We start from the raw sequence: 12,155 nt of genomic DNA, 5'->3' as shown, positions 1-12,155 counted from the left end.
AGAAAGGAGGTCCTGGGTTCAAATCCCAGCCTGGGGTCTCCCTGCGTGGGGATTGTATGCTGTGGATTCTTTCCAGCTACTCTGGCTTCCTCCCCACAGTCCAAAAACATAATGGTAAATTTGCCCTTAGGAGTGAATGTGTGCATATTGTTTGCCCTGTCTTTGTATGGCCTTGTGATGGACCAGTGACCTGTGTGGGTTCAACCCTGAACAAAAACAAAACAAACAACAACAACAACAAACAATTCATACAGCTTTTATTTTCATGCAATTTTCAAAAACTATTTTCTGTCTTTGATAAAGTGATGATGATGAATTTCATATATTAAGAATATTTTTCTAAAAACTTTCATCATATTTGATAATGTGCAGCAGACATTCTGCTAAATGAAGAGAAATCATATTTCTTCAACCTGGCTTCTCTTAATTAACTCCCTGTTAAATCTAGAGTAGAATCTTACATGCTCACATTTCCACAACAGATTGGAATGAGTGAGCCTCACTTAAACCCTAACATAGGGTGTGTTCACACTGCAGCCTGAAGTGACCCAATTCCAATTTTTTTGACGTAATGCAACCTGTATCCGATCTTTTCATGGCAGTGTGAACAGCACAGGTCGGATTCTTTTTCGAATGTGACCCGTATCCGATACGTATCCGATTCAAATGCGACCTAACGTTCAGGTCGCATTCATCTGAACTGAACGTCACTGATTTTCAACAAATCTCACTATTCTGCGTCCTGATACGGAAGAAAAACCACAAACATGATGGAATATATGAGGATTGAGTTGTTAATATGCTGCTCCAGCCGGACAACAACTTCAAATATGGAAGCTAAGCTCCACCGTTAGCCTCTATGTTTACTTCCGCAAACACTGAGCACTTCTTCTTTTAATGGCAGTTGCATAAACACTGAGAACGCTGACGCTATTGCGCCCTCTAGTGCGCATGCGGGACACTTTCAGGTCGTTTGCCCTTTCAGACTGCAGAACACAGACAGGTCGCATTTACTGGCAGTGTGAACGGCCTGGCAAAAAATCGGAATTGGGTCACTTCAGGCTGCAGTGTGAACGCACCCATAATTTTACCTTTTTTTTTTCCTTTTAAAAGATAAGGCAAGATAAGGTAACTAAAATAACTTTATGGGTAAACACAAATAGTTATTTAAAAAAACATCGAATACTTCAAAAGAACAAGAAAATATTTAGTCCTCAATTTCTCCCTGTGCTTGCTCGAGGTTGGCGTTTGCAGTCTGCTATTTTTTCAGACAGTGCTATTTGTGTTGGATGGATTCTATGTTATGGAACAGAGCTAATGAGTGTAGCATAAAGTTGTATTAGAGTGAATCAGGTTGAGGTTGAATATGGACTGACAATATTCAGAATAAACTGCATTTATTGTTGACGCTTGTACGGATTCTTTCCTAACCTCGCAACGAGGCTGATAAGAGTGTTAAAAAGCCCTTGGTTCTTCCGAAAAACGCTTCTTTTTATTTATTGATATATTTATGTTTTCCTTTAGCCTCGTCATTTTTTAATGCTGAGTTCAATCAAGCAGACATGATGAAACGTCAGGAAAAAGCTCACTTCCGTTGCACGGAGACGCGCCTCCCCACCTCTCATTTTCACCGTGCTGCATTCTGGGAAATCCAGTTTATTTCTGGTTTGGGAAAGATGGCAGGCGTGCAGCCGCCTCCCCTCCGCAACCTGGATGATTTTCTGATGAGCTCGGCTCGTTTTGCGGTGCCAGATGTGCGGGACCTGGACCGCTGGAACAACCGCATGATCAACAACCTTTTGTATTATCAAAGCAATTACTTCCTGTCCGCGCTGAGCTTCCTGCTCCTTGTGGGGTAAGTTTCATTATCCCGACGTCCTCCCTCAGATCATTCCTTTCTCTCCTTCTCACAGATTTTACTTTACTGAACTCTGTAATATTCTCGGTGCAAATGGACATTTCATTTGGGATTCTCCGCTCCCGCTCTGCAGCCAGTGTTTCATGCAGCTGGTTTGAGTGATTAGTACCCCCACCTTGGCTAACAGCTGCAGGAGATGCTGGGGGTTCGGACCGGGTCTCACCCTGCTCGGCTCTGTGTTGGAGTGGAAGATGTTAGCTGAGGTCCATCTTTGTCCAAGAAGGGGCGCTGTTCGTGGACCGGCACCTTTCTTTGGTGAAGTCTAAAATGACAGTCAGTCATTTTAGACCGCTGGAACAAGCGGTCTAAAATGAATATCACAGTTAGGTGTAAAATGTTGTGTCCACGTTTACATACAGGGCTGCATCCTTTTCCTCTTGCCAATCACATAATTTAAACAGAATCTCTAAAACGTTTATATGGTAAAATTGGTTTTTGAAATGAAAACTCTGAATAGAATTGTGATGCTAAATATAGGAATCGAATCCAGTTACTAGACACTGAAAGGTTCACATCTCTAGTTAGCTGTAGAGGTGGAGGTTATTGTCAGCCGGAGTAGAAGAAGTTAAAGCTGTAAACAGTGAGGCTCAATAACTGAACATATTTCAGAATGAAAAGTCCTTCATTTAGGACATGTGTCGAACTCAAGCCCCAGGGGCCAAATCTGGCCCACCATAGCTTTTTATGTCGACCTTTAGACTCCAAATCACATCAGTTAGTCCCTCCAGTTTTTCACAAATCTGCAAAATTAATACAAAATCCACAGATCCCCACATTTTTTCTGATTTGTACGGCAATTTTTTCTTAAAATTGGCCAAAAACATTGGGTTTAAGTTACTGCTGCCTCTGCCTGACTTGATGTCAAGCTATACATGACAGATATGGCAAATAATAAAAAGTTACATTTAGCATCGAACATTAGCGCAAATATCATAAAAATTCCTTACAAATATTTATAACAAAAACAAAAATCATATGGCCCAGAAATATTCACAAAATCCTGGATGGACTGACCAGTGTGAAAAGATGTTCAATATGATTTAATTTTATGAAAAGCTTATTGAATAATGAAACAAACAGCTATTTATTGATATTTTAACAGTTTGGTGGGTTTTATCAATATATACAACCGGCCCTTTAAGAACATTCAGATTTTTGGCCCAAAATGAAAATGAGTTTGACACCCTTCATTCTGATGAGTGGCATATGAAAACTAAAACCTGACTTGAGGAGAACAAAGGAGTCTTTGTTCTAAAACAGGGCTGCACCGATAGATTGGCAGCGATTTCCTTAATTTTGTGAGATCGGTGATCGGCCGATGCTTACATGTGAAGCTGATCTTATCCACTGATCTTATCTTCCTCAGCAAAGGTCTAAAAATCAGCCACTGTCCTATTTTGCTCTGTTAGCCCCACCCACCAGGTCATGTCTGCATGTTTGCAGTTAACAATAGTAATAATAATACTTTATTGATCCCCTAAAGGGGGGAAATTTAGTTTGTCCCAGCATTGCACACAATAACAACAATAATAAATAACAATGAACATATTGCTCAGTACATTAATTATATAATCAACATTTAACATGCACAGCTATAGAGACTATATATGAATTATAAAGTCCTTTCTGCCTTGGGCAGAAAGGACTTGCTGTAGCATTCTTTAGCACATCTGGGCTGAAATAATCTTTGGCTATGTCTACTCCTCAGGCTGTCCACCCTGCTGTAGAGTGGATGAAAATGGTTATCCTTGATAGCTCTAATCTTCTTCAGCATTATGTCTCTCATCACCTCTTCCAGTGGAGCCAGCTTGATCCCTACAACTGACTCAGCTTTTCTTATCAGTTTAAGTCAGTTTGAGTCCTTCACCTTCATTACAGCACCCCAGCACACCATTGCATTGAAGATGGAACGAGCCACTGATGATTGATTGATAAAACTTGAAGAGCATCCTACTGCAGATGTTGAAAGACCTAAGCTTCTGTAGAAAATAGAGTCTGCCCTGCTACACATCTGCCCCTGAGATGGAGATTGGGAGCAAATGTTTTTTCTTGTTGCAGAAACTGACAACCATTTCCTTGGTCTTGTTTACATTAAGCAGAAGTTGGTTTTCTCCGCACCATGTCCTTTACTCCACCTCCTGTCCCCCTTCCACACACCCCATGATAGCCGTGTCATCTGAGAACTTTTGCAGATGGCACAGTTTGGAACAGTACTTAAAGTCCGCAGTGTAGGTGGTGAATAAAAAGGGAGACATCACAGTTCCCTGGGGAGCTCCGATGTTACATATTAGACAGTCTGATTTGCAGCTCTGTAATCTTACATACTGAGGTCTGGCTGTCAGATAGTCAATGATCCAGGTGATGAGTGATGCATCTATGACCATTTTAGCCAACTTCCCCTGTAGTAATCCTGGCTGGATAGTGTTGAAGGCGGATGAAAAGTCAAAGAAAAGGATGCGGACAATTGTATCAGGTCTGTCAAGGGAGGAATACGCCCTCTGCAGCAAGTATATAATTATATTATTCATTTCTAAGTGGGGCTGGTATGCAAAATGGAGAGGGTCTTGATCTGCATCCACCTGTGACCTCAGATGTACCAAAACCAGGCTCTCCATAACCTTCATAATGTGAGGTCAGAGCAATCTTCTTTGGTACTGGAACCAAGCACGATGTTTTCCATAGTTCTGGTACTCTATGGAGCTTCAGGCTCAAGTTAAAGAGGTACTTTAGGACTACACTTAACTGACCTGAACATGTCTTTAGGACCTTAGGACTGATATTATCTGGACCAGGGGATTCCCTAAGGTGAAGTTTCTCCAGCTGTCTTTTCAGCTGGTAATCGTAAAACTACAAGCAGACAATGTGTGGGAAAAGGGGCTGTAACTAGGAACTGGGAGTCAAACCGGCTAAGAACTGGTTCAACTCGTTTGCCTATTTGAGATCTCCCCCAGCAGGGCAGTTAGCTTTCCTCTTCAGTCCTGTGATCTCTCTCATCCCCGTCCAAACCTCTAGCATTGTTAGTTTTGAATTTTTCTTCCAGCTTTCTCTTGTACACAGCTCTGTATTCACACAGTTTATGTATCAGTTGTTTTTGTATGCTTCTGAGTTTTGATCGATCACCAGACTTAAAGGATCTCTTTGTTATTAAGTAGAGTTTTCAATCCTCTTGTAACTCATCGTTTGTTGTTCGGGTAGAATTTGACCTTTTTTGTGGGGATAGAATTATCCACACAGAAACCAATGTAGTCAGAGGTGCACACAGCTAAGCTGTCAATGTCCTCTCCATGTGTTTTATAAAATATTTCCCAGTCAGTGGCTTCTAATGCACCACGAAGTGTATCTACATCCTCAGGGGATCATCTTCTTATTGTCTTTATGATAAAGACAATAAGGAGATCACACACACGAGTTTTGACGTGTATGTGACTCGGATTGCATCAATGGGAATTCATCATGACAGCCAATCTGCCTTCTTTCTGTAGGCGCGGATGGCATGGAAGGCCGAGGGCTATTGCTGAATCAGGTGTTTGTCCATGCAGCCACGTTTCAGAAAAGCACATGATGCTACATTCCTTGTATGCTTCCGTGTCCTGGAGAGTGCTTCTAACTCTTCCATTTTGTTGGCCAGTGAGCGAACGTTGCCTGTTGTGACAGCGGGTACGCAGGACTAGAATTGCCGCCGTTTTCGACGCCATTTCACTCCAGCCCAGCAGCCTCGTCATCTTTTCATGTGCAGCTCAAGTGGTATATCAGGTTTAGCTCCACGCAGGAGGCCTTCATGCTTTAGTGCCGTCAGCTGAACCCGGGAATATGCAATTCTAGCGGAAGAGTCAGGCATGGCTACTCAATGTAAACATAAACAGTCCCATTACAAAGTTCATAAGAAGAAATGGTCCAGACCGGTCAACTGTTGTCGTAGCACAAGTGTTCAGTTCAAAAATTAATATTAATAATTAATATAAAAATTACTACAAAATTTCAATAACATTAGTAAAAACAATCAATATATGCTCACAGCTTGGGACAGGCTGCCGTTGACCCCTATTAGTAGGGTCACCTAATAGTGACCCCACTGTTACCAACTCAGTGACTTTCTTGCTACATTTAGCAACTTAGAGAAAAAAAAAAATGAGTGTAGCAAGAATTGGAATGGGCAGGTCAGGTTTTTTTAAAGCTAGGTGGTCAGTGCAACCGTCTCTGAAGCTTTGTGACGTTGTTTTCAGGCTCAGCCTCTGCATGTGAAATGAGGATGTTTTTCTCCCCTCAGGTATTTCCAGCCCATCCAAATGTTTGTTGGGATGACAGTGGTCACCACGTTGTTCCTTGGCTTCATCTGGGCTGCAGAGAATAAAGCTCCCATCCGCCGTTTCCGTAGAAACCACCCATTATTGGCTGTACTTGCCATTCTCTTGGCCAGTTACCTCTTCATATCGGTGTTGGGAGGAGTGGCTGTGTTCCTGTTTGGAATAGCAAGCCCAGTACTGAGTAAGACTGCAAACACACACTCTGTATTCATTGTTTCAGATCTTCAGTTTGTTTTCTGCCTGGTAATTGTGACGTTTTTTCTTTCAGCAACTGAACATGTTTTGAGTTCTCTACATAGATGCATCCCAGCAAATAAGAATATCATCTATTTGAGTAATTCATTTTGAAAAGTTAATCCTATAATAATAAATAAAGGGGCATGTTTGCTATTGCTATTTATGATGATTATAAAAAGTGAATAAAAAACAAAATATTTTTTCTCAGAACATGTGAATCATCAGAGTAATGAAATGATTTTCAGTCCAGCATTGGGCGATCAGCCTGTAGTTCAGGCTCATCTCATCTTCTTTTTGACGATCCTCCAGAGATTCTCCAGTGTTTGCTGGTCAATCCAGCACCGTGATCTCAAGGAAGGTGCTGACCCTTCTGTGGTGTGGTCAGAACGCAAGCCCTGCTTGGAAATGACTTCCCCATGTCCGGTACTGCTAACGCTTTCATTTGGTCTGATGTCATTTTGTCATTGTCTGAGAAACTGAATTGGGATGTTCATTAAATTTAAGTTGACAGAAATAAGCAGTTCAGAAATACAAATATATATAATGAATCTGTTGCAAAGGTGCTTCACTATATGAATTGAATTACTAAATAGAAATGTTTTTAATTGAAATGCACCTGTGCATGGACACCTGTGCGTGTGTTTTCTGCCCCTTATCCATTGAGAATAGTGAAAATCATTTCTGTTTTGATAAAGAATCTGGTCATTTGTTTTTTTTTTGTATTTATATATTGTCTAATAGCAGAAGTCAGCTCAAGATAGTTTCACCATAATGGATGTAAAATGAAAAAAGAACAAAAACAAAAGTTTTTATTCTTTATTTTGATGTACATAAAAGGTTGATTAGTTTGTCCCTGTGTATTTCCAGTGGTTCTGGTCCATGCGTCGATGAGACTGCGGAACCTAAAGAACAAGCTGGAGAACAAACTGGAGAGCATCGGCCTGAAGCGGACCCCCATGGGGCTCCTGCTGGAGGCCCTGGGGCAGGAGCAGGAGGCCGGCTCCTAAATGCCCAGGAGGGGTACAGGTTCACCTCTTCTTTATTTTCTGATCAGAAACCAGAAGAAAATCGACCAAATTGGACAAGTTTTATAGTTTGACAATTTTTGCACCTGTGGTTATGGTTATGGAGTAAGGGACTGAAGGTCCTTTTTATTATGGAACCTTTTGTAGTTTCATCTGTTATCCTACCCAGCTGGTCTAAACCGTGTTATGTTAACATTTACAGGACTTACCATTGGAACAAAAAATAATTTTACATGAATACATCATGTTGTAACAATGAAGGAGCAAACAGGCTAGCCCAGTGATTTCCAACTTCTAACTTGAACTAGACCTCCAAACACCCTGAGTGTCCATAGCCGTTTCACACCACACTCACATGCACCTACACACACGCACACAACAGCTAAGAACTCTATGTAGAGCAGTGTCTGGCTGATTATTAATATAGTTTTAGATAATGAAGATTCCAGCAGATCAGCTAATGTGATCACTGATCAATGATTTTCTTAATCATTGATAATTATTTTTAGATAAAGACATTTCCTCCTCCCATCTGTGATACTCTGTGATGGAAGCAGGAAATGGTGATCCTGTGATAAACCCTCAGTTAAGCAGCATGTGTTGAAGCTCGTTGCAAATAGATTTGTGAAGACAGACTAACAGGACTGTTTCCTCTGCAGAGCGAATGATTTTAACTTTAACTTGACATTTTCTAACCCAGTTCTGATGGGTTTAAATATACAGTTTATGTAATCAGTTCAGGTGTTGCACCTTAATTGAAATTTTCAACATTTTCCTTCAGTTCCACAACAACTGGCCGAAAGCTACTCTGTGTGTAGCCGCAGTGTTTGGTTCCTTTAATCTTATATTTCAATAACTGAGTTTTTATTTATTTTTTATTAGTTTTCTTTAAAACATATTTTTCACACACTGCAGCACAATAGTGCCCTCCTTTGGGTGATGGGGGAGCTGTGGGTCACTGCCCTCCCCCCCACTAGCCTCCATGGATTAGCTGGCTCCGTGATGCAATAAAGGGGCGGGGCCAAGCAGGTGGGGGGGGGGTCCCTGACTAGGCCTTTTTATAACACTAAACACATCAGTTGATGATTTTGTTGCATTACGTGTTTGTACATCATAGAATTTAACCTTTAAAGGGCCAGTAATTATGTATTATCCAGGCACATAGAGCCTTTTTTTAGCGCAATTAAGTAACTATGTCACTATGTCACCTTCACTGGCTGTAAAATACTATAAAAATCAAATATGACTTAAAAGAAATTTAACCTTGTAATTTAACGCTTTGAAGTTGGGGTTTTGTCTCTTTAAATTCTCCTTTTTTTCCGAAAAAGTCATAACATTGCTTCTCTATTAATTGCTTAAGAACATTTTTTACCAGCGTTTCACTGAAAAATAGTTTGTAATGGGCTCAGCAGATGAACAGTTCCACCAGGTGTTTGCTAATTGCTGCTGGCTAGTCTGAAGGAGCTGAGTGGGGGAGATGTGGGGGAAAACTGCTCTGTGAGGCGGAAACTGCAGATCTGAGGATGGGCTTCATCTCAAAGGTGGGGCTAGCTCCACCCATGGTTGAGAAAGGATTTCTCAAATATATATGAAAAAAATCAAGACAACCCCCCAGGTATGTTTTTGATGAGGTAATAACATTATAACATGATGTAAAGCTCTAAAAGATCATTTTATGTGATACTGCCCCTTTATAGAAGTAAAACCTAAACCAGTGAAAAGGTGATCATTATCGAGTCTGTTGTGAAGGACAGGGAACCAGGAGAACGGGTAAAACTGAGCAAGTAGTTACTGAAGTTTACGAAATAGGAAATGTCAAATAGTTTTTTTCTTTCTTTTTTTTTTCCTGATGAAAGTTCCATTTTTCATACACTCCTTCAGGTTTGGCTGTCTGATAGATGTTTTTTCTTCTTCTTTTAGATGATAAATTATGACATTATTATGTGACGTCCAGCATTGGTTGGTCCCCAAAGGCTTTGTTTATACCAGACCATTGCCTGGAAACTGCTGCCATCTTCTGTTGTTGATTAGGAAGAAGTTCCATGTTTAGATAAAGCTGGTAAATAACAGTGGTGGTGTGAGGGACTCTGCTCACCGATGCCGTGTAAATGAGTGACTGGATCACAACAAAATTGTTAATTTACCTGAAGGGCGGCTCAGCATGAGCGGGGCATAAGTCTCAGCTGGACGTTGGGTTTGTGCTGCCATCTTAAACATATGATAACTTGAGAGCATCAGTGGCTCTAACTGAGTTGATGTCGTTGGACGAAACGGCTCTTTGAGATGTAAAGGTTGCAGACCCCTGGTCTGAATATTGCAATGTATGTAGGCATGTCGCGACAAATGATAAATCAATTAATCGCACGATAAATTAAACCTATCGACCTCATTTTAATTATCGGCTTTATTGTCTCTTCCTGCCTTTTTTCTTTCTCTTGATGACACTGAATGAAAAAGGGCTCAACTCCGGTGCTCTCCACTGACCCTCCCTTCCTCATTTCCTTAGTTTAATGTCCAGCTCACACAACACGAGTTGTCGGCCGACTGTCGGCCTATTTTCAACACCTGAGACCACACATTAGCCAACAGAAATCCTAGGTATAACGGTTCAATCAGGTTCGATTGTGCCGTGTGGTGTCCAGCCTCATGGGCACAGAATAATGGCTATAAGTTCAGTTAACTAATTTTAAAATCAGGCATTAATCAATGCTTTACTAGAATCCACCTGTGATGCATGTGGCTAGAGTCAGCGTAAGGTCCTGACTGAATGAAAATCATTGTAACCTATTTATGTCATGTTAACGAAGAACAGCTGAAAAGTTACCGGGTTTATCAACTGCGGTAGCAAGTAGGCTCCAACTCCTCCTCTGGTCATTTCTATATTCTTTGCACGAAATGTTGAATAAACATTAATGTTTCCACATATCATCTGCACCGTGTCAGCTGTTTGGGATTCCCCTCATAATTTCCCCTCAGAAATCATGGAAGAGAATCTGCGCATTCTGATTGGCTACCTGTCACATTCAACAGGCTGCCTTAAGCTCCCAGTCGGGGAAAACCCCTGATTTAGATCGGAGCCACGACGATCTACGGTAACACACCACACACTGCAGTATGATCGGTTACGAAATCACCATTGACGATCTTAGATCAGCCAACGATCTAAGATTGTGATAAGGAGAAAATAGGGGCAAAAAAATCATGTAGTATGAACTACTGCATTAGGTAGTCGGATATGCCCATCTTCTCTACTTACATCTAGTGATTACTGAAGGGCACATCAAACTTCATAATCTGCACTCTTTTGGTTGAATGCAATATTTATTTCCACTTTGGGTTTATGCTGTTTAGTTTTTATTCAAGTACGTTTTTTGTTAATGGAGACTGAGAATCCATTTTGTTTTTGTTTTTGGTTTTATTTGTTTAGTTTTAGTTCCAGTGTTATGTGTTCTTTTGAAAATAAAGTGTATCTATCTATGGCAGGAAATCGCATGCATTATTAGTCATTTTCATTAAATCAGTGTCAAAAGGTCTTGAAACAATATTATTGTTTATCGCAATAATTTTTTAGACAATTAATCGTCCAGCAAAATTTGTTATCGTGACAGGCCTAAATGTATGTGCATTTGATTTTCTCAGCTTGGTATTCCAGTGTGTTCACTCTTTAATATGACCATATTACCTTGAGCTGCCAGAACAATACTTTATTATAATAAAGTACGAAGCTGGTTTATCTAGAAGTAAATGAAGTTGTTGATTTGAATTTTTATGTAAACAGTGGCTAACATTTCCAACTCAAAGTGCCATTTAATATTTTACATGTGTACGTTTCTGTTGTTTTTTTTTTCTTGTATAGTTAAACTGTTTCTCTGTTTTATTAAATGTATCTGCCTAATTGTCCCAGTATGGATTATGTCAATTTTTCTTAATAAAAACAATGCTTTTTTTCCTGGAATGTGTCGTCTAATTTGGGGGTGGACTGTCCTTGTGCTGCAAACCTGTAGAAGTGTAAACAGTTTGTGTCCATGATGTGTGGGTTCTGCAGAGGTTTCAGTTACCCTTTTCCCAACCCTATACCTGGTTTAAAACTGCAATATGTAACTTTTCTAATTGTTTTTAACATATTTATGTTATATCTTTATGTCGTGACAGATAATCTGTGAAAAAATTTAGCTCGTCTGCCTTCTACCTGAAACATTAGAAACAGCCAATCAGAACCCGGAGGTGGGTCTTAATGCTGTCAATCATCCTCTGTGTGGTGCTGCTCATCCCACCTCTCCCTCCCTCCCCTTATTCTCTGCTGTGCTGTAGCTAGTAAAGTCTGTCATGAATGCTAACGCTAGTTAACATGGCTGCTGATGATGGATAAACGGTTTTCCTGGAACGATACTTGTTTTTGGTAGGTGCATTTATTCAGCCAACTACAGACTAGGTGATCAATCTTTTCACAGGTTATGTCTTATACCAAACTGTCATGACATGGTGACGGTTTTAACAAATTTGTAGAAAATAAATTTTTTAATAAAGGTTCTGCAGCTTTTAGGGCCCTGTGGAGACTACATCTCAGCTCCTCTCGCTGTCCTCTGCAGGTCCCTCCTGACTGCTGAACTGCAGAATGTGAACATTGTGAGGAGAAGCTATAGAATCACTGTTCACTACTGACTATGAAGA

At 40.5% G+C, this 12,155-nt stretch overlaps 1 protein-coding gene across 1 annotated transcript; it reads left to right on the top strand.

The window, feature by feature from the left end:
• The first annotated feature begins 1,641 nt into the window (after positions 1-1,641).
• On the top strand, positions 1,642-11,439 carry praf2 (PRA1 domain family, member 2). The gene is made up of 3 exons (XM_088008020.1): positions 1,642-1,855; positions 6,186-6,403; positions 7,327-11,439. Exons 1-3 carry the CDS (start codon positions 1,677-1,679, stop codon positions 7,464-7,466), a joined length of 537 nt encoding a protein of 178 aa, XP_087864146.1. The 5' UTR covers positions 1,642-1,676; the 3' UTR covers positions 7,467-11,439.
• Positions 11,440-12,155: the final 716 nt, after the last annotated feature.

This window comes from Poecilia mexicana, unplaced genomic scaffold (genome assembly GCF_051168715.1).
Source record: "Poecilia mexicana isolate PSO_F unplaced genomic scaffold, ASM5116871v1 scaffold_8, whole genome shotgun sequence".
Classification (NCBI taxonomy): Eukaryota; Metazoa; Chordata; class Actinopteri; order Cyprinodontiformes; family Poeciliidae; genus Poecilia; species Poecilia mexicana.
Note: the sequence above shows the minus strand (reverse complement) of the source record. Positions and strands in the feature narration are given on the sequence as shown.